Source organism: Petromyzon marinus, chromosome 9 (genome assembly GCF_048934315.1).
Source record: "Petromyzon marinus isolate PM22_M1 ecotype Great Lakes invasive population chromosome 9, UKy_Petmar_22M1.pri1.0, whole genome shotgun sequence".
NCBI lineage: Eukaryota > Metazoa > Chordata > Hyperoartia > Petromyzontiformes > Petromyzontidae > Petromyzon > Petromyzon marinus.
Window position 1 is genome coordinate 15986329 of NC_133675.1, and position 26362 is coordinate 16012690.

The 26362-nt window shown below is 46.1% G+C and overlaps 1 protein-coding gene and 1 long non-coding RNA gene across 6 annotated transcripts in view; one reads left to right on the top strand and one right to left on the bottom strand.

The window, feature by feature from the left end:
* The first annotated feature begins 2494 nt into the window (after positions 1-2494).
* Positions 2495-26362, top strand: part of LOC116940446 (uncharacterized) — a 60596-nt gene continuing 36728 nt past the window's right edge. The window contains exons 1-6 of one of the 4 annotated variants that reach the window (XR_004402541.2): positions 2496-4072; positions 10084-10202; positions 11775-11901; positions 12657-12831; positions 16191-16369; positions 18475-18600. This is a non-coding gene — a long non-coding RNA (uncharacterized LOC116940446). Of the gene's footprint in view, positions 4073-10083; positions 10203-11774; positions 11902-12656; positions 13160-16190; positions 16370-18474; positions 18601-26362 lie in introns of all 4 variants that reach the window. The other 3 variants (XR_004402542.2, XR_012941357.1, XR_004402540.2) reach the window with 3 other exon arrangements.
* The window catches only part of SPEF1 (sperm flagellar 1), a 49337-nt gene continuing 40980 nt past the window's right edge, over positions 18006-26362 (bottom strand). For both annotated transcript variants that reach the window (XM_032950279.2, XM_032950278.2), the window contains exon 7: positions 18006-18577. Coding sequence is in view for 1 of the 2 variants with exons in the window: in XM_032950278.2 (XP_032806169.2) it covers positions 18461-18577 (117 nt within the window). In the remaining variant the exon portion in view is untranslated. The remainder of the gene's footprint in view (positions 18578-26362) is intronic.

Here is a 26362-nt window from a genome sequence, read left to right on the forward strand (position 1 = left end):
AACCCAATGCCACGTGTCCGAAAGAAAGGGGTGGGGCCTAAAGAGAAAGGGGGAGGGGCCTGAAGAAGAAGATGGGGCAGGTCCTAAAAAGGAAAGGCGCAGGGAGGTCCAAAGAGAGACGCGGTGGGGGGGGGGGGCATTTTTTCCCCCCACAGCTTAAAGGACGCGACCTGGGCTTGCTGTCTTCACTCCAACGCTGTCCTCTGGACAGTTTGGTCCCTTCACCTGATGAAGGCCACTTGTGTTGTGGCCGAAACGTCGTGATTTTTGTTGTTTTATTTTTAACCAACGTGACTTTACCAAATAGAACCAAAGAGTATGGATCCTTGCAGTCACGAAAGCTTCAAATCTAGAAGGGGTGGGGTATGAGGACTTAGGGGTGGAGCATAAATATAAAGGGGCGGGGCTCGACATGAGGTATGAAACGCATAAAATAAAACACATGCAGCAGGCAGCATTCGTTTAGATGCGGCCACACGCCAACGTTCGCCTCTTGATTGGCAGGTTGTTGCTGGTGGAGACTGGTGTGGCAGGTGGGGCGTTGTCATTTCTGTTAAATCCGTGCTGATAAATAGTCTCATTTTGTATTACGTGCGTAACTCGGAGACTGTAATTTTAACGCAGCGTGAAAGGAGCGATGCATGGCTGCATGAATTAAAAAGTGGACTCATAAAGCACGTGGATCAGTGTCAGGCTGCTCAGAGATATTGAGGCGTGGGGTAATGTATCAGCATAAAGTAATACATAAGCAAATAATAATAATAATACTGCTCACCTTTAGATTTAAACCACCTCAAAGCGAAAGCGGTGTTTATTATTACAAATTTTCGTCAGCTGTCGACTCAAAAGAATCACACCTTGGTTTGATAAAGTTAGTGAACCGCTTTGTTGTAGGTCAGCGCCGATAGTTCTAATTGTTCTAGGGATATTCATGTCAAATTAACACCACTGTTCAACGGCAGCCGTAGGCGATGACCATTCCCTCATTACTCGTTTTTACAGGCAGACGCTTTTGGGTTGACTTGACCTGCCCTTTATTTAACTGGTTGCAGGCCCAAGGTGGTTGTCTATCTTGCAAAGATAACGACACGAGGCAGGAGTTGTGATTTGGGGCAGCAAACCCATCAACCGTTTACCACAAGCATTCTTGTACAGGGAGATTGAGTTTTCAGGTCCATACGGCGTAAAGCCGTTTCAATACGGGCAAAACAATGTTGTCTATTTGTTTGTGTTTCTCCCTTGTGATGGGGCTTTGTAGGATGAACGTTGAGATTTATAAGGGCACGGGGTGACCAATAAGGTCTGAATCGGTCTGTAACAAGATAGGGCACTGATAAGGGGTTGACAGGTACAGGGCAGTGCCATTGCTGCATACCACGGCAGACTCTTACGCATGATGCTGACTGTTATTTGAGAGTTTTCAGATGTCGTCCTCTGGCCATTGCTCACAGACATCACTGAGCAGATTTGAGAATCGAGCCATCAACTCCACGCTACGAGCTTCAATGGTGACCCCACTGATAACTGCAGCAGTGATTCTCATCCTGCGATCCACAGGCATCGTTAAAGGTTAATGGGTGCTCAGCAGGTTCTGAAAGTTGCAAACAGTCTGCATTAGACATGTAAGTATAAGCCCCTTACGAATCGACAATAATTCACACCTCACCAATTTCATAAATTGTCACAACTTTTGGTCGAGATTCGATTCAAAGGTCAAACCTTTTTGGCTATTGTTTTTTCATGTGATCTCAATTGCATTGTTTGTAAACTCCATTGATCCTATTCGTACAACAATGTTTTTCACTTCATTAGCACACACATAAAAAAAAAAAACGTAATGCCCAATGCTGGTGAAATACAAAATAAAAATATTCGCCTGTCTCCTCCTGTCATCGGGTGGTTCATCGCAAATCTGCTGATGTCAAGGTAAATGAAAGCCAATTATAGCCGGAACCGATGGGGTCTGTGGTGGGCGAAGAAACGAGGCAATTCCGAGCCTACACTCCTTATCGCCTGCCTAATTAGCCTAGCAAATAATGTTGTTATTATTACGTCGGCCGTGATATAATTAGCGGAACCTTAATGTCAAAAAAAATTGCTCTCCATTTGATTCACTGCGAAACGCGCTGTAATGAATAGTAGCGACCTCGTGGAGCATGGCGATCCTAGGGAATCGGGGTACACGGCGAGTTGCGAGGCCCAAACTCCCACGCTTCTACCGCACACATTCGGGCCTGGGAATGGGCCAGGCTCATTGGTATGCTAAAACTGGATTCCAGGCGTTATGCGTTGTATCATTTAGCACTGGACTCGGACCCCACATGTTAACGGGAGCGTCCTTGGTCTATTACGTCTTGCAGTTTGCTCGCGTCGACTGTGCTGATGAGACGCTGCATGTCGAGACTGGTCCAGAGTTACCTTGTACTGAGTCAATACTGCTGGAACTATGGCTCAGACGGGCGGGTGGGTGGGCCTCATGGGTCGAGTAAAACACGTGTTTTTGTTGACGTGGAGAGACAGGTACATGGAGACACATAGTCTGCTTGCCTAGTTTGGTTTCCAAGTGGTAAGGGTTGTAAAAGGGTGACATTACTCACAGGGTCAAATCCCTGTCAGGTAAGCCTCAGCCTATCACCCCCCTGGACTTTATAATACGAGTGTTATTTTGTGTGAAGTCATCAGTGACCGACCTATTACGAAGAGACTGACTCAGAGAAACTAATTAGAAAAGTGCCGCCACTTTTATTGCTCGTTTGAGCAGAGAACAGGACAGCTAGACTGAGTCTCACGACTCTTTCTGGAGGGTCCTGCATTAGATTGTTTCACACATTCACACATTCTCAAACGAGGGTATTATGTGGGGGAAGAAAAGCCCACGCATACATACGAACATCCAGAGAGGATGGATTTAAACATCCACACAGAAAGATCAGCAACCCCCTTCCGGCACTACCACCTGGAGGCCACACCGTAGGCCGGCAGATATCTGCATGCTGTACCACGCCTGGCTCCCCCATTGCTGGATTATATATATGTATTGCATGTATGTTGAACTTCTGTCGCACCGTACGTAGCCAACCGTGCTCATTGGAGGTGAGTTTGCCACTGCATCCAGCTTTAAAGTTTGAGTGCGTTTCACAAGAACCGCCTATGACGAAATAATTCCAACATTTATAATATCTTTCTAAGAAGCTAAGCATTAAAAAAATAACATACAAGAAAATGCTCACATTTTGAAATGTATATAAATTCAATGTTTCTTTAAATATTCGTGTTACACTCATTTTATGTGCTCAAAAATGGGCTTTAAAAAATCCGGACAGTAAACGGAGAAACACACACTTGCTCCATGATAGCATGTGTGATGTGATGATGATATGATGATAGGCAGTTAGTGCATAATTTGAATAGCATAAGGGATGAGGATTACTGTTTAAGACAAAGGTAACATTGGAGTTTCATGTTCAATCCCTGATCAGACGTTTTAAACGCTCATCTAATATCTGGGGGGGTCATGAAATTAGTCATATCACTTTATGAATGGTACCGGTTTCTGTTATGGGAATGCCGAATTTCCACTGCTGTGAATGGAGACACTCTGAGCACACCACTGGTATGTACTGCACGTTCTACGAGCTACCAGAGGGTGTTAGGATATTAGCATTCACGCAGTATGGAAAGCATTCGAAATCGCACATCTATAAAATAAGGCGAAACACTGCAAATGTCCGTGCAACCTTTAAAAGATTGCATTGATATTTGCGTAATTTATTTATGTGCTTATTTACGACGTGAGGACATCATGATTGCTTTTAACAAAATCTATGTTCTATTTACAGCTTGGATTTTCTCCCCCTCTCCCCCCCATCAGCGCGGCCGCCTTGCAGCTCCGATAGAATTGTCTCGCCGTGTTCCCACATCTCATTTCCAGCCGGGAGCTGGGCCCAGACTCGCTCCCCCATGCAGAGAGCCCTTGCAACCCTCCCCCCCTCGCTCAACCCCCACTGCCCTCCTCCCACAGCCACCCAGTTGCGATGGGCGTCTCGTCTACGTCAAGGCAGAGATGATGCTGGTACGTTACGGCTCTATCACAATCGTGTGGTTGGCAGTTTTACAGATTGAAGTCGTGTGTGTGTTTTTTTAAAATCTCTTTCTCTCTCTCAAGTCGCACACCGCTATGGTGCCACAGCCAGATCGTGCACCGGGGGAACAACTTGGCAATGCCATCACAGGTCTGACGTCCTCTCAGGGTATACATCTTGCTCTTTAGAACGTTGCCCTTGAGAGCAGTGAATAGAGTGGCAAGGGTTGGGCCCGCTCGGGTTGTGTCCTTTGCTCTGGCAGTGCCGACCAACGCAGCTACGGATGGGCCGAGCTCTTGTGAGTACGCGGGCACTTTGAGACGACGACTTTTCAAGATCCCTCGGGTGGACTGAACTGTGACCATGAAACGCATCGCACGTGAGCGCAGGTGGGAGCCAACGATTCAAGCGCAGGATCTCGGTCAGGCTCAGCATGATGACGCAGCATCGCATTAGACCCTTGAAAATGTCAAACCGCGAAGTTGAGAGACGAGGAACCCCTATGTTTATTTTTGACGAGCGGCCTCCCTCTAGGAGAATCGCGGACAAATTAAGAGGATGCACAAACGACAACGATGAGGCAATCGCTTCGCGATTTTGGACCGGGGGGTTGCCAGGGCGCGTGGTGGGATGGGTGGTGGGGGCAGTGGACGTGGAAGTTCGTGGAGCGTTGATGAAGCACGAGGGAAGGTCGGAGTGGACGGGGAAAGGATGCGTACGTAGCGTCTGTCTCTGTGCACGGTGCGCGCAGATTGAGTTCAGTGCGAGTTGGCTCATCAGCACAGTTGGCGATCGATGGAGGCCGCTTTAAATCGCACGCGCGGCGTGCCGGTCGATAGAGTCCTCGGTTCCCCACACTCACAAGGAATAATAATTACTCCCATAACGTGGACACATATAGAGAGTAATAGTAAATACATATGACAGTGGTTACAGTCATTGCAGGATAATCATAAGGATAATACGTTACCTTCAAGAGAGTAGGTGATACTTGAAAAATAATTACAAGAGCTTTGGGTTTATCATTGTTGCTGAGCGCAGGCTGAAGGCGTCAAAATGCCAAGCGGTCAGCAACAATCGGCACTACACTGCACATTTAATGGTGAAAATCTATCCATTTCCCTTTGACTATGTGAGAGCCTCTTGATAGTCTCTGCCACGTTTATTGGGTGAGCAGAGCTGCATATGGGAATATGTCTCTGTGTGTGTGCATACGATGGATTTGAGGGCCGGGGGTGTGGGCTGACGGCCGCCTGCTGCTGCCGCCGCCGCCTGACTGTGCACGCGCGACCAATGCAGAGGGGAGGGTGGAGGGGGGGCGTGGATCGGCCACTGAACGGCACGGAGTCACTGCTGCTGGTGTTATGGCTCAGACGGGGCGGGTGGGTGGGCCTCATGGGTCGGGTAAAACACGTGTTTTTGTTGACGTGGAGAGACAGGTACATGGAGACAAATAGTCTGTTTGTCTTGTTTGGTTTCCAAGTGGTAAGGGTTGTAAAAGGGTGACATTACTCACAGGGTCAAATCCCTGTCAGGTAAGCCTCAGCCTGTCACCCTCCTGGACTTTATAATTGAGTGTTATTTTGTGGGAAGTCATCAGTGACCGACCTATTAAGAAGAGACTGACTCAGGGAAACTATTTAGAAAAGTACCGCCGCTTTGATTGCTCGTTTGAGCAGAGAGCAGGACAGCTAGACTCTTTGGGGTGATGTCGCTTGACCCACGGTAGATCTAATTCGGTGGTGTCATGAGCGGCATCATATCGACCTTTCGCTTTAATTTTGCTCCATTTGGGCAGTGTTTTTGACGAATGTGGTGTTTGTTTTTTTGTTATCCGACAGAAGCGTGGCCTTAAGACCCAGATTAGACATTCACACGTCTCTTAATGCACAAGCACGGGCATACAACACTCAGCATCATCGTCCTGATTCTCCGTGCCTCTGTCGATCATACTCAACCCACGTAGGTAGAAAAATAATAGCTCAAGACGTTTCGATCGCAACGCAAGCAATCGTCATCAGGTGGGACAACCACATCAGTTTTTTTCTTGCTGTGGTTGTCCCACTTGATGACGATTGCTTGTGTTGCGATCGAAACGTCTTGAGCTATTATTTTTCTACCTACGTGACTTTACCGAAAGAACCAAAGAGTATGGATTCCTGCAGTCACGAAAGCCTCACATCAAGATTCATACCCAGCCCCCAGTGCGGGCAGTCATGCGCCGGCAGATACTCACGCGCGCACGTCTTGCACGGCCGTCTCTCGGAGTCACTGTTCCTCGATCGAGTCGGGTTTGCTAAAAGCATTCGCCGCCTTAATCAGTTAAACGACCGAAATTTACCCCCGCTCACGCCCGTCGAGTCTAGACACGACACAATGGTGTCTGGACAATGCTGAGTCTGCACAATGATGTCTGTGCAGTATAGGCTCTTTCTCCAATTATATGATAGAAAATAATCTCATTACTCCCAATGCCCAACAGAGTACATTGAGATCTCTGAGCCGTCATCAGTCGCCGCCACTTAGAACTAATCGCTGCCATCGGAGAGCGATGGTTGACGGCGATTTGACGGCGATCAAGCGCGCAGATGTTTGGTGACACAAGGATTGCTCGCGTTACATTTTCACCATCGTCATCACCAACTCCTGAACGCTCCCGTTCGGGATCGATACAAATCGAACAGGGCAGAGGTGGCCCAAATGGCCTCGGGGCTTTTCCCCATGACATAGCACCGCTTGCCCTGCAACACCACCACCAGGGGGCCGGAGGCGAGGGAAGACCGAACCGGAAAGAATTTGAGAAGACCTTATCGCGGAACAAATGCACTCTGAGCGATGAACGTGAAGAACTCATTACGCGTTAATGGCGCACCCCAAACTGTTCGTGAATTTAAGAGCTTGGGGCAGGACACGTGGCTGGCGAGGATAGAGAGTCGATGGTCAAGAGGAACGATGCAGTGGGATCCAAGGAATGGGACGCGTCCAAAAGGACGTCCACCAATAAAGCGGCACGATGACATGAGCTCGTGTGCGGGTATCAGATAGATCATTACATCGCAGAAGCTTGGGGAGGCCTTCATCCAGCTGCGATTTGAGCATGGCTGTTGATGATGATGATGATGATCATGATGCATTTTTCCCATTGGAGGAAATTGCAGTAAAGGTGATGGCTGGAGGTACTGTGCAGCTTACTGGTGGTGTAACTATTTAGACTTGTTTGTAGGTGAGCATTACATTGTTGTTTGGCTTGATGTCCGACGTTTCGTACTTGGAGCTTCTTAATCTGAAAATAGTTTAAACTTCCGTTCCCGGCAGTAGCGATTGTGAACAGCAACTGGCCATATGAATGTAACATTTTCACCACTTTCTCAGGCCTCTCAAAGGAGGCGACCACCACCGCCATGGTTGACCTGTTAATCCGACTTCTCAAACGCTTTACAATATCGACATATAACCGCTCGAACACACACCCACACACTGGCCTGTTGAGATTCCTCCATACAGAAAGGAAGCCTGGGCACTTAAATCAAGTAGGAGCCATGGGCCGTGACACCCACAATCTTAGCAGCGTTGGCTCGGCACTCCGACACAGGGTATTAACCTTCGGGCCCCCCGGCGAACAAATACATTTAAAATGCGGGGGTTTTTTATTGAAATTTGTTCGCCCTTTTCATTTGGTTGGAGGTTTGGCTGTGTTCCATGGTCCTGCCACATTACCTGCTCAGAGCACCAGAGCATGATGCCCGGAGCCTCCGGCAACCCCACCGCTGCACGTGAACAGACCACGGCGTTGATTACTGCAATGCGTGCACGTGGCCTGCAGTGGGTGTGCGCATCTTCTGTCCGCATTATATTTATCCGATTTTCCGCGGGACGCATTTGTGAATTAATATTGTGAAAATAATTGAAGTGCAAATTACAAATGTGGTCCAAATGCAATGGCTCTCTTAACAATTGTCCTTTGTAACCGAGAAGAGACGCTCATGGAGAAACAAAATCTGAGCAGCCAGGCCCGTGCCATAATTTTACTTTTAGCCGAAAGAAGTAATAACCACCCCCGGCCCCCATCCTTGAAATGTGATGTAAATATTCCCTTCAAGCGTCGAGTCTCTTTGGGAGTTTGGTGAATGTCTCCCCTGCTGGGCTGCAAGACTCACATGTAACACATACGAATCGACTGTAAAACAGTTTTACAGGCACAATCTGTTGTGAATATAATCACAGCTGCAGTGCGACGTGGACAATGCAACTTTGAAATGTTTTTTCGAAAATACACCGTAAACGGTCGTAGGTCAGTCGGAAATGTGTGCTGTTGTTTCCCTAGGAAGCGTGGAACTTTGGTCCAACTTTAGATCAACGTTGGTCCAACGTAGCACCAACGTGAGATCAACCGTGGCCCAATGTTGGACCAACGTCGGGCCAACGGTTCCAACCAGAACGTTGACTCAACGTTGGGGCGTTCATCGAGTTGCTATCATGACACAAACAGTAAACACAACATATTTTTTAGGAAAATTCTATTTGTAACCGCAAAACAGTTCAATGAAAACATTTAATGTTTCTCTCTCTCTCTCAAAAACGGCATTGTCCAATAGATGACGAATGTGAGAGAAGTGACTGGCAATGCTGCTGCGGTGGTAGCGATGCACAAGCACAATTAACAACTCAGAGCACGTGAAGAATAAGGGCCATTGGCCAGCACATTGTCGGTTATATATATTTTATTTTAAGGCAGTGCTTTGAGTGTTTTAATTTAATTTGAGAATGTATGAATTAGTTGTTTGGCAAAGGTGGAAACCGGCTTAAAATTCCAACTTGGCCTCGTTTCCCCATCGTTCTATACAGTGCTCACAGCCACTGCAAACGCCGCCACTGATGAACAATCCACACGGCACATCGGGGCTATAAAAGGGCCCTCTGTTATAGTTCCTCTAACACTTGCAATTTACAACCCACATACATTTTATTGGAGGGCTCTCAGCAGCACACGAAGCAAAGACAAAGATCCCCCGTATAGCCTGTAACAGACTGTTGGGGCAAGTGCTGTTAGCGAGCACCTATGAAGGCTTGCACGGCACACAAAGGGGATGGGTGGCCAACACCACGCCCGGCCGCCTTTGTCTCCCCAGTGGCGATGTTTGCACATCGCGCCAGGTACTAATTTGAGGCTGAGTCGACCTAGGAGAGGCCCATGATCGGTTCAGATAATCGTCACCGCTGTTGGTGACCGTGAGCGAGAATTGAACTCGGGTCGCCGGGTTCGTAGCGCAGCGTAGCGCTAACCACTACGCCACCGCTCCCACACACACACACTCATGACTGCACTGCAGCAAATATACAGCGCTGCTGTGCATGAGGTGTGACACTGCAGCAGCAGCAGCAGCAGCCGCGTGTGTGCAGTACCACGAGCCCATCACCAGCTGCGGAGAGAATTAGCCAAGCAGAATCAGAACATTTATTTAGACTGGAGGAAGAATCCGATGAGCTATGAAGCTCTTTTTTCACAGATGTCCAGTAGGGGCGGATAAGAACGTTACAACTACAAACAATATCAAACACGATAGTCGTGCAAAGTACAAGCAAGCTAAGCAAATCACCCAAACACATAGAAATACAACTAAACCATCACCATCCTCGCAGGCAAAGCCCACTGAGGTGTGAACTTCAGTGGGCTTTGCCTGGTCAAAAAATGATAGCTCAACAAAGTGGCCTACCATTTGGAAAAAAATGCACCAAAATTATCGAAACAATCTTCAGCAGGCTCGCACCAACCTTAACCTTGTCGCGCCTATCTGGAGCAGTGTTTTAAGTTTTCGAGTAAATTATTTTTTCGGGATGCAGCTCATACACTTCTGCACATTTTGCAAACGTATTTTTCACCACCGCTGTGAAAATCAAAATGCGCTTAGATCCCTAGATTAGATAAATATACATTCAACCTTGTAAATCCACTGGTACTGTATATTTGTGTGTGTGTCTGTTTCACACTTTCCTCGCAAAGCAAAGCACCTTGAGGAACACCGCTTGGGACAAGTTGCAGAGTACAAGTGAAATGAGAGTGGCCCCTATCTCCACCGACGGCCCTCAGCCATTCGAGGCAATCCCAAGGCATCACTGCATGTGAGTGATGCTAACGCTCAGCCTGAAGGAGCTGCAATTCAAGGTGAAGGAGGCCTGTGCTTCCATGCACACATTCTTTTCCTCGAAAGGCTTGATATCTGACCCAGACAAGATCAGTGGAGATGCCGCATAACCCACTGATGTGAAATCAGTGCAGTGACTAATTGGGTTTGCGAACTACCTATCCATGTTCACGCCACGCCTCTCAGAGGCGCGTGAGCCCCCCTGAGGAAGCTTCTTGGACAGGGACGCACCCTGGCACCGGCTTCCGAAGCGTGACAAAAGCAGTGCAGAGAGGGAATTAAGCACCCGGTCACAGCTGCGTTAGTGTTGCAAGTTTGACGACGTTACAAAGCCGGGCACCATTACTGAGCGACCCAGGTAAACGGTGCCTCGGATGCTGCCGAATGCGAGGAGGTCACCCTGCCGCTTTAGCATCCAGGGCGAAGGACCCCAGCCCGAGCAGCACTCAAGCACAGATCCACCGCTACCCGTCACGTCTTCTCTTCCCGAACCATTCTTAACCGCGGTGGGGGAGTCTTGTGTCTGTCCTGTTGCACACTGGTCTGCTATTTTGTTCGTACCGCGCTGTAGAAGAGGGGAATGCGCCTCCAAGGAGACGGAACGGAGGCAGGAGTGCCTCCCCCCCCCCCCCCGTTAATCCGTGGTTCTTGTGCCTGTGAGAGCGGTAGCGACCAGCAGAGGGCAGGGGTCACACACGCGCCACCACCACCACCACCCCACGCGGCACGCCCATGGCCGCCTTTCCATGGGATATTTTACTCGCCGCTCATGAAAGCCACCGCCGCTTGACTACTTCGCCTTTGGTGCTTGTTCCCCCTCTCGTCTGCTTTGTCAAAAAGAACCGCTACATTCAAGAGTGTATCTCTCCCTCCCTCTGCTTATAAACGTTGTTCTTTTATCACGTTTTTCGTTGTTGCGTTAGACCTTCACATATAGCTTACATTGCTGTGCTTTGGTTTACTCCGAAGGCCTCCCAATGAGGTCTAAAACATATATAAAATATGTTGACTTTTAGATGTGATTAAACAAAATAATTAAACAAATTCATGCTCGGTGATTGGTAGGAATGTGCAGTCTCCACAATGCCTCGCTTTCTTGCGCTCGCTTCATTTTCATTCTGGGCACAGGGCAATTTCCCACCCCCCCCCAAGTGTCAATAAGCACTTACTCGCCTCGCGCTGCACACTGATGCTGCATGCCGCGACGTTTCATCCATTAGAGATGCTAATGGATGCGGAGGCTTTGAAACCTAATTGTTCACCTCGATTCGTTTCCCTGCCGCCTCTATGCCCTCTCTCTATTCCTCGTCGTGCTTTTTTGAGCAAAGCCAAATGGAAAACCAAAAAAATTATTTGGCAACCTTTGCAACATTTCCATTTAGGCCATTAAATATAACAAGAAAACAAACATTCAGTTATCAAGCTCCGCTATATCCGCGTTTTGGCCCCCGAAAGCATTAAGGATATTAGATTTAAAAATATATACATTTTGATTAGATTTCACTCCACTTTGCCCGATTGGGTGTCTGCCTCTCTGTCCTGTGTCTAGGGGCCTCCCATTGTTACAGTCTCCGTCTGGATGTCGTACGCGCATTGAGCGAACCGTGGCTGGCATCGACGCAACTTCTGCCCGCACTGATTCACCAACCACGGATGAACCGATAGAAGTCAAAATGGTAACGCAAAAAAATTCGGCTGAAAGCGAAAGACCCAACAATCCCCTTTTTTGATGTTAGCCAAAACAATCAAAAAGCACGTGTGCTCGTTTATTCGCAGTTTTTCACGAAGCCAATGAGATTTCTCGGTAAAACGTAAACGACACACGACCGCGCAGCGTCTCGATGTTTCAAGTGGCGAATGCCCACGTCGCGGTGAGGAAATGTGCTCCAAATTTGGCGTAAAGAATGTAAAAGGCATATGTCGTGTTTTATTATTACTGTCGTTTGTTGCTGGGAAGAACTTTTCATGAGTTGTCCCGACTTCTTGTCGAGGGATCTGTATTGTAGATAAACCCAAAGTGGATAAATTGCGTCCTAAAGGATTGTTGACCCAAAGAATCGACAAGGCTGATTGGTCCTTGAAAAAAAAATAGTTTACTCCTAGAATATGGGGCTTTAAACCAGTGCGTTACATTATGCCTGTACCTAACCTTCCAATACCATGTGGTTTATAAATATAGTCAACCTATATCTGTTTCATGTTCCTGTAGCTTAGTTTTGTCATTTGGGCTGTGGTATATCTGGAGGTAATCTGCACTGCGGTGAATGGAATAGATATCGTAGATTTAACATCGAGATCTGTTTAAAAAATTGTTCAATTCCTCGTGTGATACTTTAACTTTTTAATTTTAGTTTTTGTTCTAATTTTGCTTCACCTCATTGATCTACTTTGTTTTTTGTTGTTGTCATTTTTGTGCTGTTGATGACCCCAGGTCACTCGTGCAAATGAAACCCCAGCGCTGGTCTCTCGAATTCTCACCTCCCCGGTGAAACAAAGCAAAGTCGAGCTTGGCCGACGAAATCCGGAGCCGTGTTGCCAATAAGGAACGTCCCGAGACTGACTGAAGACACTTCGATTGCGTCTTGTCACGGAAGGGCTGACCGAGCGTAAGTTGAACGGAGAGACGTGGTCTTCCTCTGCATTGGGCTCACACTTAACCGTCGCAACGGGCGAATCTACAGTATAACCAACGCGGGGAATGACCAATGTTTTCATCTGTATTTGATTTTAGCGGTCCAAGCCGAGCGGAAAAACAAAGAGACCTCTCGGGCAGAGGCCAAGCAGGTCTCCAGGGTTGAGAGACCGAGCTTGGGAAGAGCACAAAGTTCACGCCGGAGAGCAAACGCGTAGAGAGCGAGGGAGAGGCACTCACGCGGACAGAAGTCTCGTCTCTGATGGCAGTCTCTGGTTAAGCATGCGGCTGTGTAAAAACTGGTGAGGTGGTGGTACAACTGGAAAACATATCCTCTGATTGTGAATGGGAAGTGATGAGGTGGCGAGGCAACAAAGAAATCCCCTTCACAGAGTGCCGGATTATCCTAGGAGCAAAAGTAGCTACACGTGTAGCTACTTTTGTAGTAGCTACACGTGTAGTAGCTACACGTATAGTAGCTACACGTGTAGTAGCTACGGGCCCCGCACTTTCAAGGGCCCCGCGATAAATGCTTTCAAGCTATCAATTCCGGTTCAGTGATTCTGCACTTGCTCTATTACTATAGTGCTATACCACCTCCAATTACTATAGTGCTATACCGCCTTCAACTTTTATGAACGACTGGGTGTTTAAGATTAGCGATTTGTCGTATTATCTGGCTTATAGCAAATTAAAAAATACAATTCCTTTACAATGCAAGTTAAAACTTTGTGTTTTAATATTTAGGTTTTTTTATATTTAGGGCCCCTTTATAACATATGCTACAGGCCCCGTACTAGCTTCATCCGGCACTGCCTTCACATCTCCGCGGCAGGACTATTGTGGCCCCTTTGACATTTTCTGTTTACGAATATATATATTTTTTACTCTTTTTGGTTATTTTACAAGTATTGGTGGCATGTTGGTGAATTTGTTTTGGGTCCCTGGATATTGTTGGGGGCTGGGTGGTTAAACTCCCTCTAAGTCTGAAAAAAAATTGCGCGTGAGATTTCTCTGATCACGCCCAAACACTTTTCAAACGTTCAATCCGTTTGTGACAGTCACTTTGATTAAAACCCAAGTTCTAAAATGTGGCAAATTTTGTCTCAGTCGAATAATTGATGACTGCACGCAAACAAAGTATAGTTTGATTTTGCATTTAATTTCGTATAGTCTAACTCCTAGGCATCCTTTGGCAGATGCGAGTCTCTTATGTGCGCAGCTGAAATTATTTGCAAAGATATGGACTTCATACGACAGGGCGCTGGAGGATGATGGCTCACTGACTGCAACATCCTTACTTTGCCGTGCAAGAAGAAGGTTTTGGTTTTATTGTATAAAGCTATCCAACATTTGTTACGCTTTGCGCCCTGCATAGATACAATTGGCATGACTGTTATATTAAAAAAGAAAGTCAAATGTATTGATCAAATTTGGATTATCCCAAGTTGTTTAGGAGCAGGACACGACCGATTTAGTTAATTCCTACGTTGCTGGCTTTTAAAAGTCCCAGCGGCTCTTGTCAGCTGCTCCTCAGGGGCGATGGTGGCAAGTAAATCTCTCAACAACAACAACAAAACAACAACAACAAAAGCCATTTACAATCCCCGTGCTCTGACAGCAGCCGTGGCATGAAGCAGGCAACTGGGCGGGCCCGGGTGAAGTCTAAACGGAAACGCGTTTTCTGCATAGAATGCATAAATCGGGTTTGATACCATTCACTATGCTTTTACTTGATGAACGCAGCAGGGTTGGTACAAGCAACGATGCCAAATAAGAAGTGAAGCTAACAAGCACAGTCCTGAGGCCAAGAAAGTTCCTTCTTCGGAATTTCCCAGGGGGCACGCTCGATATTGTGTTTGGGGTCTCTGCCCATACACAAAAGCCTTATTATGCACGATATATAAAAATAACTTTTGTTGGAGAATACATGGAGCAGGGATTCTCCAATATTGAAAGAAGTTGATTTGTCTTCATAACCTCTGTCAACCCTTTGTCCCAGTTATGGCGTACCGACACAGCTGTACTAACGCACTTGACAAATGCATATCCACACACAAAAGTCAACCTGTTAAATAACTATGCTCTTGGGACAAAATAGATCATCATCGGCCTTGATCAGTCCACTGCTGGATGAAAGCCTCTCCAAGCCCTTCGCCAAACAATTGTGTTACTTAAAACAAGACAATCAGTTACGAAGCAATTTATGTTATCTAATTGCCATGCACATTTTTATTCCAAATCAACCTCGCAATAACTAAACCTTGCAAATAAGTTATAATGCAATAGAGTCCTCATAATTTTCTTGTTAATGCTCAATAAAATCACGATCGGCTAAGGTCCTGTTTAAAAAAACTTGCATTAAGAATGAACAATGCGATTTTAACAATACTGCATTATTAGCCAAATTTCAGAGATAGCAGGATGGCTTAGAGGGAAAATTCTTTGCCCTCTCAGAGTCCCGAGTCAGCTGATGGAGAGTCTTCTCTGGCGTGGTGGCCTCCCAAGTGAGTTTAAATCGGGTTCTCGTTTCATCTTGGGTTGGAGATTAATCTTGGGAAAGGGGAGTAAAATAGATTTGATGATTTTTAGCCCAATCAATACTGAGCTAACAAGTAAGTTTATTTCAACTCAATTTTAATGAGCCTTTAAGGCTTACAATATTGTGATGGTGGAGCAAATCAATGACACACGCTGCCGAATGCACATACTGTAGCTGTTAAAGTGCCATTTATAGTTCCAGAGGAGTTCTAGTTGATGTCTCTTTTGCCAGGGTGCCATGTCACGCTGGGACATTAAATATTGTTTCGAAGGTCAACCTGTCTCTCGTCTGCTTACGTGAGCCATGGTGCAGTGAGCAGGCCTGAGCCAGTGGTGGCAAGTCCACATCCCCATGGAAGAGATCAGTTACACAACAGAAACTCACTTTTGACTTCCCACAGCGAACTGACCAACACGGTGAAAGTATGGTCAAATAACCCCCTAGACCCGCCTGGTTATGGGTAGGCCCTCATCCAGCAGTGGATTGACAACGCTGTTTTAACAACACTACGAACTACGGTTTCCAGTATGCCTCGGCACTGGTACAAAATGATGTCAAACGTTTAATGAAGCACCGCCAGCAACAGCTGGCAGATCACTAACAGCATAATGTATGGCTCATGCTGTTCGGATCAGATTTCTCACACATTCTGAACAGGCCACTTCAGACCACAAGAGCTTTGTTGATTGCATGGCAATATCACGTTTCCCATCGCAGTGGGCTGTTGTGGTTGCAGCCCACTTGTCTGGTCTCACGACATCCTCTGCATCTTTTCTGTTCTCGCTATACAGCAGGAAAGCGCACTTCCAGACACGAACGAATGCTGTCGAGCGCGCATCGCAACGTTCCGAGACTTCAAGAGAACGGCGGAGCCGTTCGCCTGCAGCGCACTACCGCTTGCGTGACCCCCCTTTGGGCAAACGTCCCATCGCCGCCGACAGACCTGAACGTCCCCAGATGCTGACAGACGGTTGTTATCTTCTGGCACAGCTTACGGACATTTTGCTATCTCCCCAACACACCGCCTGGCCTCTCCCTCCCTCCTCCCCCCCTCCCCCCACTCTGTCGTGGGTTGAACGGCACAACTGTTGTGCTCAATGCCACGAACAAAAAAAACCCGAAATGGATAAGACGCACATCAATAATTGAAGGGAAGGCGGCGCGCGGCTGAACGCAATGCCGATGCGTGCCCTGGCTGGAGGAAGTCGTCGCGAGGCTGCTCTGCCTCCTGCACTACTTCCCCATGCACAAGGTCACAAACAATCTAAATGTGCCAGGAAAACCCGATCATGTGGCTTGAATGCTGTGCTCTGGATTTATTCTGCATTTTGTGTACACCTACATAGCAATTGTGAAATTGACATCAAGCCATACAGCAAATCGTAGTCCATTTCATAACCCGCTACAACAGATGCCACATTCCAAAAATGATATGTTCTTTAGCTGTAAAGGTGACTGGTTCCCTCTATGCTAATCTTCTGGCTGGTGTCAGCAGGCACAGCTGTGCCAGCTGACCAAACCAACCCCAACACCGATCACTCACCCCGATCACTACCCCAACCCCGATCACTCACCCCGATCACTACCCCAACCCTTATCACTCACCCCAATCACGACCCCAACCCCGATCACTCACCCCGATCACTACCCCAACTACCATCACTATCCCTATCACTTCCCCTCCTTAGCCACTCCCGCCTGCTGTACTGTCACCATCACGACGCCACAACTTGAAATAACCCCAATCTTTATTTTAACCACTATCACCGTATATACAATTATATATGTTGTTAGCAAGTCGCCTTGAAATAAGGCGCGATGTAATTATTCGAAAGATAAGTAGAAATCATGCACACACAACAATTAGTATCGGCTGAACTACTTGAAAAACATTGTCCCTTGGCCCAAAGGTTACGTGTGAGGCAGCCTTCGTGTCCACCAACATAATACCTGTGCTTCGGCTTTAATAAAACCAAGTATATTAACATAATTAATTTTATTTGTTCAACCACAAGAGCCTCATTTAATCGCAACTCTTTTTCACGAGGGTCCTTCATTTGGAATTGTTTGGCCAGTTAATTTTTCAAAAAGTGTTTTGCACCTGGAAGGGAAGGGAAGTACCTGGAGAAAGTGCACGCATACAGAGCAGACGTTGCCCAAAGGTCAATAAAGACAGATTCGATAAATCTAATGCTCCATCTCATGGCCCACCTCACAGCTAAGCGTGTTTCATCATCACCATTAGCCACGATCAATCCGCTGCTGACGGCTCCCCCTTGTTGCCACCACCACCTCTCATGATCATGGATCAATTGTTGCATCAACAATCCATCTGGTATCTGCGAATGAACTTGTCTCATCGCTCTTATCTCCACGGAGGACATCCAGGCGTCTCATAAATCGAGACAAACCTCCAGTCCTTGACTCCAAAATGGTCAATTACCTCCTTGTGCTGAATTAACACCTCCAATTAGCGCGGTTGACTACGTACATTGCAAAAGAAGTCCAACATACGTTACCAGCTTGTGCCACGACGCCCGCCTCTCACCAAGCACGTATGTGCAGGTTCACTCTAAACTCTTCCAAGGATAAGGCTGGAGCATTCGTCATTGTGGGAAGTCATTTTATTATTCATTACATGTGACAACATTTTAAATTACGCATTGTATACCTTCGTTTACAGAATATATCAAGTGTTTCGTATCCACATTACATTACAAGAGACACTTTGAGTAATTCACGTTTTCATCATTTTTAGCCAATATAAATCTCTATCAGCTGAGAAAAGAGCAATGTGCAGGACCAAGGCAAAACACGAATACATGCTCTGATTACACACATTTAGACCTCATGGCATCTGAATATTCCCACGATGTCACGTTGCCCTACGTGTCAATCAGCTTAGCGTGTAGCGTTTGCCGCTTTGGTAATTCCTTGTATAAATTACTAGGCCACTGTGCTAAATGAACTGTCAATGCTGTGCAAACTGGCTGAGTGGCGAGGGCATTGACTGCCGAGCTGCTACCCAGCGGCAGGGAAGTTGTAAGAATCATCGATGTCATCATCTCTTGGCAGGGCGACGATCTGGCGCCGGAGGTGGTGTCTTCGTCAGCTCGGCGATGCGTGCATCCTTGATCTGCACCAGCTGCTCCAGCCGCTGCACCTTCGCCTGCAGCAGCTGCACACGCGCGACACAACCCGGTGAGCACGGGCCAAAAGCATTGATAGGAGCAGCAACACGGGAGAGAAGCAACTTGACTCCTTTCGTTAATCAGCATAATTAATCATCATCCTCCATCCATCATATATATTCATGTATAATATGTGGGTTTACACATCTCTGCTTCTTTGAACAGTGGCTTTCAGAGTCTTGAGTATTAACATTTTAACATAAGACGTCTAAAGGGGCCTTAGTATTATTCACGGAGTTCAGTATTAAACTTTGAATTCACGCTGAACCCTAGGAACTCAAAAGTTGCCTTAGTCTGGCTCTGTGAGCCTCAGAGACTATCATTTAACCCTGGGAATCTTAAAGTTGCCTCTTGACTATTTGCATCAGTTGGTGTGAACGTGTGTGTGTGTAAGCGAAGAGATTGATAATTTCTCCATAACTGTTTATGCAGAGAATATAAAAGTGAACCAATACAAATGAGACTGTGATATCTGCCAGATGTTGTGCGGTGTCACACAGTCTGTGATGTCACATTTGTCCCAAATAGTATTGAAAGGGCACAGTTAATATTATAGATGTTATCATTATTATTGATGTACAATGCAGGTCCCTCTGAAAAACCTCCCCAAACACAGCTGAAAGTTGCATATGCTATAAGTCAGTCTTGCAATTTACAAAATGCGTGAAATATAACACCACAGAAAGTAAACCTTGTAATATTAATTGCTGCAAAACGAGTCCAAATGCAGTAAAACATAAAAAGGGAAGATCGGTCAAACAATTCTGTTGATTTTGACACACTCGTTACTTTTTGCGGGCCAGGGTGTTCTTGACAAAGACGTGTTGAGTGGTTTTCTTATTGACGCTTGTGCCCCACTGCAGCAGCAGCAGCAAATACTAATAATGTGTTTCATCTTGAACGTAAGTCGAGGTAAATCCCTGCAATTGATCATCTCCTCATCCAGCTGCTTCACCCAGCCGATTCCCTCCCTTTGACAATGTCCCCTTGTACTCATTCTCTCTTGGATGCAAAGTTCAGCACAATACATACTTGTACCCGTCTTATCTCCCTCCCATATCTAGACCGTTCCTTCCACGCTCTAAATCTCCCTGCCTCCCACACTCCAACTAGTCATTTCCCCTCGCTGACTACCTCGTCGTCTATTTATCTTTCTCCCCCTCTCATCCTCGTGTTGCTCTTCTCACGGCGCCCCCTTCGTCTTCGCTCTCCCGCCGTCTCGCCCTCTCCCACGCTGTCCACCGTCACCCCGCTCGCCACTCCTCCCTCTGCAGGCGACTGCTGCCGCAGGTCACTGTCACAGCCAGCCCTGCGTGCCTCCTCACGCCGATCCCCGCTGCTGCTGCTGCCTCTTCGCGGGGCTCAGTGGCCAAGCGGTTCTGACAGCAGGAAATCATATGCGGCTGGATTAAGTGCGATAACATAAGGAAGACTTGTTGAGGTGAAACAGACGGTAATACAGAGAGAAGTAGACAAGCCCTCGACAAAGGCGGGCAGGTTTTGATCTCTATGGGCCAGATGGTTCAAAACTTTAGACTCGTGACAAAAAAAAGTTTCAATGAAATGCAACGAATGTTTCCAGTGGGTTTGTGGCAGAAGGCCTCAAGGTCGTGCGTGAGCGTGCACACACACGGGACGGTGTCCCGATGGACACAACGGGAATCCTCTCCCATTCACGCACGCCGAAGGCCTGAAGCGTTGGCGAAAGCTATTTTACTCACGATCATTGAACGAGCAATGCGTTTTACGTTAACGTAGACAGATATAAAAACACGAAAGCAAGCTCGTAAAAAGTAATCATCACTGTCAGCCACGATATATCCACTGCTGGATGAAGGATCTTCCCAAGCAGTTCCCATGCCTAGACAGAGTGAATGGCCCAGTCAGAAGAGCCTGCATACATCCCTGCTCTCAGAACAAAGTCCTCGCGAGACTCTCATCGCAGTTGCCAGCCTCGGCCAGTCGAGGAAATTCCACAATCCCATCGTAGGGGGATACTCTCCATCGAGGTCAATCACTGCTGGCCTCAAACGATCAACGCCTTCGTATTATCGACCCTGTCGGGATGATAAGCTGTGTGAACCCTCAACAGGAATTTGAACTTGCATTGTCTTCAAAAATTAAATTGTTTATTCGAACATGATGATTCTGAACCGTCTCACAACATCCTCCACGATGTACATTACAACATTAAAAACGAAACCATCTCCTGCCCCCGCACGCTTGCATCCTGCCCTTGAAAACGTACGATCATTTATTTGCATTTGGCTCGTATAATATTAATGGTACATTTATGAGCGAGTCTTGTGGTGCGTTTACGAGACAATGAGTGGGTCTTATTTAAATGATTGGATTGAAGCATGTGCTCGGGCACATGCATCTCGGTCGTGTGAATGGAATCACTGGCTAAATCGAATGAGGCATAATTAATTATGCATCATTAAGATTTAAGGGATATGTTAATACAATGACACAGTTTCCACGTGAAGAAAAAGCATTTCCAGAACATGATAACCTAAAAAACATGTTCGGCCAATGTTTAAATCAGGAAATAAACAAGGCAATAAAAATAATAACTGAGAATAATTACCGAATTAGCATGGCTCTGTACTTTGGGAAGCCATGAATCAGGCCTGGCCAGCAGTTTTACTCTGTGCTTGACAAATCCATTTGTCAAGGGGACAAATCACTTAAGTATGGTCACTGAAAATAAATCAATTAAATCACTGTACCACTTTTAGTTACCAGAATTGAAACATACATCATCTAACCGTGATGAATATTTTTTGGCCTTTAGTCGTGCATTTTTTATTCGGTCAAAAAAAAAGTTTGAAAGGCGGTGAAGCAAGTTGCTTTTATGAATCCAAACACAGTCACAGCCGGGGTGAGAGGCGAGCGTGATGTTAGGCTATCCAGGCACCATATGGAAATGCGTAACTGTGTGTCAGCAACACATTGGATTCCAAGCTTTGCTTGTGGTCTTAACTGTGCACGGGGGGGAAACCAAAGTACGCTCTAACTCAATCACAATGTAGATGTTGGTAACCTAAGGTAACCAACCATTTAAACATTAATCAGGTTGGCGGGCCATGATGATACTGTTTGGCTTTGCCTTAAAGGCTCTATGAGGTTGTCGGTGAAACATGAAACGATAACGGAGCCCAGAGCTTTAATTACCTGCTCTCTGTCTCCCCGACATCCAGCTGAAGTATACAAGGTCAGGTGCAGTTTATGCAATTAGTGCAGGTCACACGCAACAGTGTTAATCAATCACCCAATACTACGGGCCTGACTAAAGCATGCTGTGCTGCAACGCCCTGCTAGAATGAATTCCTTCAGTGAAACATGTTTTTAATGCGGCAGTTCAAAGGACAGCATTCTTAAAATGAATTTGATTGTTTCCAATCAGCGTGGCATTGTGGTTAAAGCAATTGACCCGCAATTATTAAGGCTGAGAGTTCAGATCTCTGTTTGGGGGTCCAATTTGTTGGAACTCAACGGTGTTCATCTTTTGATTTAAAGCTTTCGTGACTGCAGTGATTCATATTCTTGGTTCTGTTGGTAAAGTCACGTTGAAGAGAAACGTGACTTTACTGAAAGAACCAAGAATACGGTGTTCATCTTGTGGTAAGACTGGTCCCTGTCAAGAGAATGTGTAATTTCCATCATCGCCTGGGGTTGCCTATGGAGATGAGTGCTACCCCACTGATTCGAGCAGGAAGACCCTTTGACTTCGACAGAGTACACACGTACGGACATCGTTTGTCATCACCAGACTGCCATAATCATCGAACGTCAAGCTAATTCTAAAGTGTAACGGAGGCCTGGCGCAAAGTGGCAAAGTCAGATCCTGAGCTGTGTGTTGGCGGCACGCGTCTGTCATCCAGCAAGATGAGTGCAGGGTTGGTGGAGTCATTGTGTGTGAGGCACCTATCTACAGGGCAAAGCAAAGCCTGTAGGAAGCAGTACCCTAAGTAGGTAGGAAACCTGTGCCAGATCTTGTGTTATCTCCTCATACGTGCAGCTTTTCTCTGGACATTTACATGTCTCCTGCAAGCAAAGACACCTCTAATAAATCGGCCAATCATTTCAAGCAAGACCCTGCCTGAAAATCGTCGAGGCTTCTCTGGGTACATAAAGAATGACTCTTGTATTATTATAACATTGGCCGTATATTCCCGGGGCTTTGTGAACAAAAATCGCTGAAAAGTCCTCCGCAAAGCGGCGTGCGGCTGGCACGTCTAGATGCGCGATCGCTTGTGGCATGTCAAAGAGGCTTTTACGTTGGCATGCAGGGCGCAGGGATGAGCACACGGTGGGGTGAAGGGCAAAGGCACGTGCTGCGGTGTAGCTGTAACCTTCTCACCCGAGGGTTCCTCCGTCGATCCCATCCCTCAGGAATATGAAATGTGTCTTCAGGTTAAATTACCAATGCATCTTGCACCTTAGTTGGAGACACCAACCCGGCTCTCTTTTCTGGTTCTTTGTGGACGTGTAAGATCCCACGCAATGGCAAATCGCATTCCAGCGGCTTTAATTGGGGTTCTCGGCTTTTTCCCTCTACATTCAAAATCAACGTGCGTTTAGATAATTTGGCTGCTATAAATTACCACATGATGATAAGCCACGTCGTTAAACTATAATTTGTGGCCAGCTCGCTTCTCAAAAAGAGCTATGAAGCTCAGTGGGCCTTACCTGGTGAAAAAAATTAAATAAAACGTGAACAAAAATTGCCCACACGTGGCTGAGAGTGCCTGCTTGTATAGAAGTTATATCCAGTACAATTCAACCCACCGGAGGAACAAACATCTCAAAATTTTCTTTGCAAGTCACAACTCCTCCCTGCTCAAATGAGCGTGGTGCGGCCCTGAGCCGGTCGTGCAAATTCCACATTCTTACAGCGGGCGCCGGCCTCTGCAGAGGAAAACCACTGATAATGATTTGATTAGATCTACAGGAAAGTTGGGTTTATTCATACTGTTGGATTCACAGCACAAAGTACATGCCCATCAAGGTGCCCTCACAGACAGCAATCTTGTCACGTCCCGAGGAATGACCGTGGAAGAGGCATGGAAGAGTTGCGTCTGTTATCTCTTCAACAGGCCTCCCTTATACAACTGTTTATCTGCACATCTAAATTGCTCTGCTGATAGATTTATTCCTTTATCTCTCCACTGTTTTTTTGTTGTCACATGAAAATTGTACTTTTGTTTTTGTTCATTGTTACCGGCTGGTCTGAGACTGCTGATGTCGTCTAATATGATACGCAGCACGAAATAATAATTTGCGTCATTGTGGAGAATATAAGTAACACAATGAATAAGCAGACAATAAGCTTCCTTCCCATGTCTTTTGTCTCTGCAGATGAAGAATACAATTATTTAGTTTACACAATCGATTGGCCACACGGCCTTCATGGAGCGAATTTTCAGCAGCAGTGGTTTGAAACAAGCAACCCCTGGCCCAGTTTTGACCTTCAAGTGTTTCATCAGCACAGTCAGCTTTGCTTAAACCGACGCTGGTGAACTGCCAGATGTTTCGAGGCAAGGATCCTCTGTGTTAGATGTGGGTCCTAGTTTGACGCAAAACTGTAAAATACGTGACAATATAATCATTAGCTTCGTCGTGGAAAATATAATTAACACAATAAGAAGCAGACAGTATAATGCCTCCTTACTGTATCTCTCCCTCCACATAAATACATTCGTATTTTTTTTTTTATAAAACATTTTAATAAAGGGTTTTATTGCACCGGGAATTGAAGTTTAAGTTGTGCCTCATGAGAGTGCCGACACAGGGATTAGCCCAAAGGCACCTCGCTACCCCTATTGGGAAATTCTTTCAATAAATATTTAAAATGTTAATATATCAGCAGCATGTAATCACCGTTAAGAAGACGTGTTTACAGTAACAGTTTTACATCCATTGATCAATCATGACGATAGGTTTTTTGGAGTCTGTCCCTGTTCACTAGCAGGCAGGGATTTTAACTTGGTGAAAATGAAGGTTTTTATAACAAGAATAAAGCCCTGGAGGGAATTATAACTTTTGGGGGGAAAAAAATCAAATTTTCTCAGCAGGAAATCGTTAATGTTCCCAAAGTTAATCCCTGCTTTTAGATTTTCTTCAGATAAAAGAGAGGTAAAATATATATATATCTGAACAATAAATAAATGCTGTGTGTTGTAAATACTCTATGTTGATTGTTGTGAGAGTTGGCTGAGCTGCTTGAACAATTTTCAACTCTAAGAGGTTCAAATTTCAGTCGAGGTCAACTCAGCTCCTCATTCCGCACAAGAAAATATTTTCAGCATCACCTTTTCGGGGCTCAGTGTGGGAAAACTCACAGGAACTGCCAAAGACAGAGAGCACTGTGGCATAGGGTAGTCCATATCGTGGCCATCCCTCGAGGAAGGCTAGAAACAAATTAACAAATGTTTATATATGTAAAAAGGAATAATGTCCATAAATAAAGAGGGGAAATAAAAATTCCACATTTAAACTGGCCGAAAGAACCAAAGAAGATTAAACTGGCTGGCCTGACGAACAGCACATACAATTGAAATCAGGAAAAATGTCCTAATTAAACAGGATATAAGAACAGCCCGGGATGGTTAACGGAAAGAAAATGGATTGGTGGTGATGGAGCGTCTGGGTGTCCATGTGTCTGCATTTGACTGTGTTTGACAGGTTGGCACAGTGGGGGGAGTACAGGTGGGGGTTGTGCGCCTGCCAGCAACCCACGTCTATTAACCCAAAAATACTTGGGCCAGTCCCTTGACCTCCTGCCAGGGAGTTTAGCCAAACTACTTTACTTATATCATCATCAGACCTCCTTTGCCAGTACCAATATGTAATAATAGGGTTTTTCCCCTTTTTTTCTGGCAACAAAACTGAATCCTTTTTACAAGGATTAATGTCTGCATTAACCACAATACCTGCAGTCGAAATGCAAACAAAAAAAACATACTATGATAATATATGCATTGTCCTCGAAACTGATTGGTCCACACCAAGGGACGGCTTTCTTTTGAGCCTCGACCCAATTGGTGCTCGATCAGATGACGCCAAAAGGCGTCACACAGCTCAAAGACAATGCACTATCAAAGTAATGAGGGCTCGGGGTGAGCATCTACATCATTAGACCTCCTTTGCCAGTACCAAAATGTAAAAATAGGGTTTTTCCCCTTTTCAGTTTCAAGGACAATGCATATATTATTATTGTATGTTTTTTGTTTGCATTTTGACTGCATGTATTGTGGTTAATGCAGACATGAATCCTTGTAAAAAGGTTTCAGTTTTGTTGCCAGAAAAAAGAGGAAAACCCTATTATTACTTTACTTATGTCACCGACCTCTATTGGGGAATGATAACTGTAGTTGCTTTGGCTGTGTATGTGCATGTGCATGCATGGGGGTCAGTGCGTGTCTGTGTCAGTGTGAGCACAGGTGTGTAGACAAAGACAAATATCCCCCATATAGCCTCTTCAATCTGTTGGGGAAAGTCTCATCGAGAGTGGTAGTGTAGTGGTTGGCATGCCGCGCTGCAAACACATCGACGTGAATTCAATTCCTGCTCAGATGTTCGCCAACATCAATGGTGAACATCTGAACTATTTCTGGGCTTCCCATGAAGTCTACGCAGCCTTAAATGAGTACCTGGTGCAGTATGTAAACATCAGCACTTGGAAGACCAAGGCAGCCGGGCGTGGTGCTGGCCACACTACACTCTCGTGTGCCGTGTTGGCCTATATAGGTGCTCGCTACAAGCAT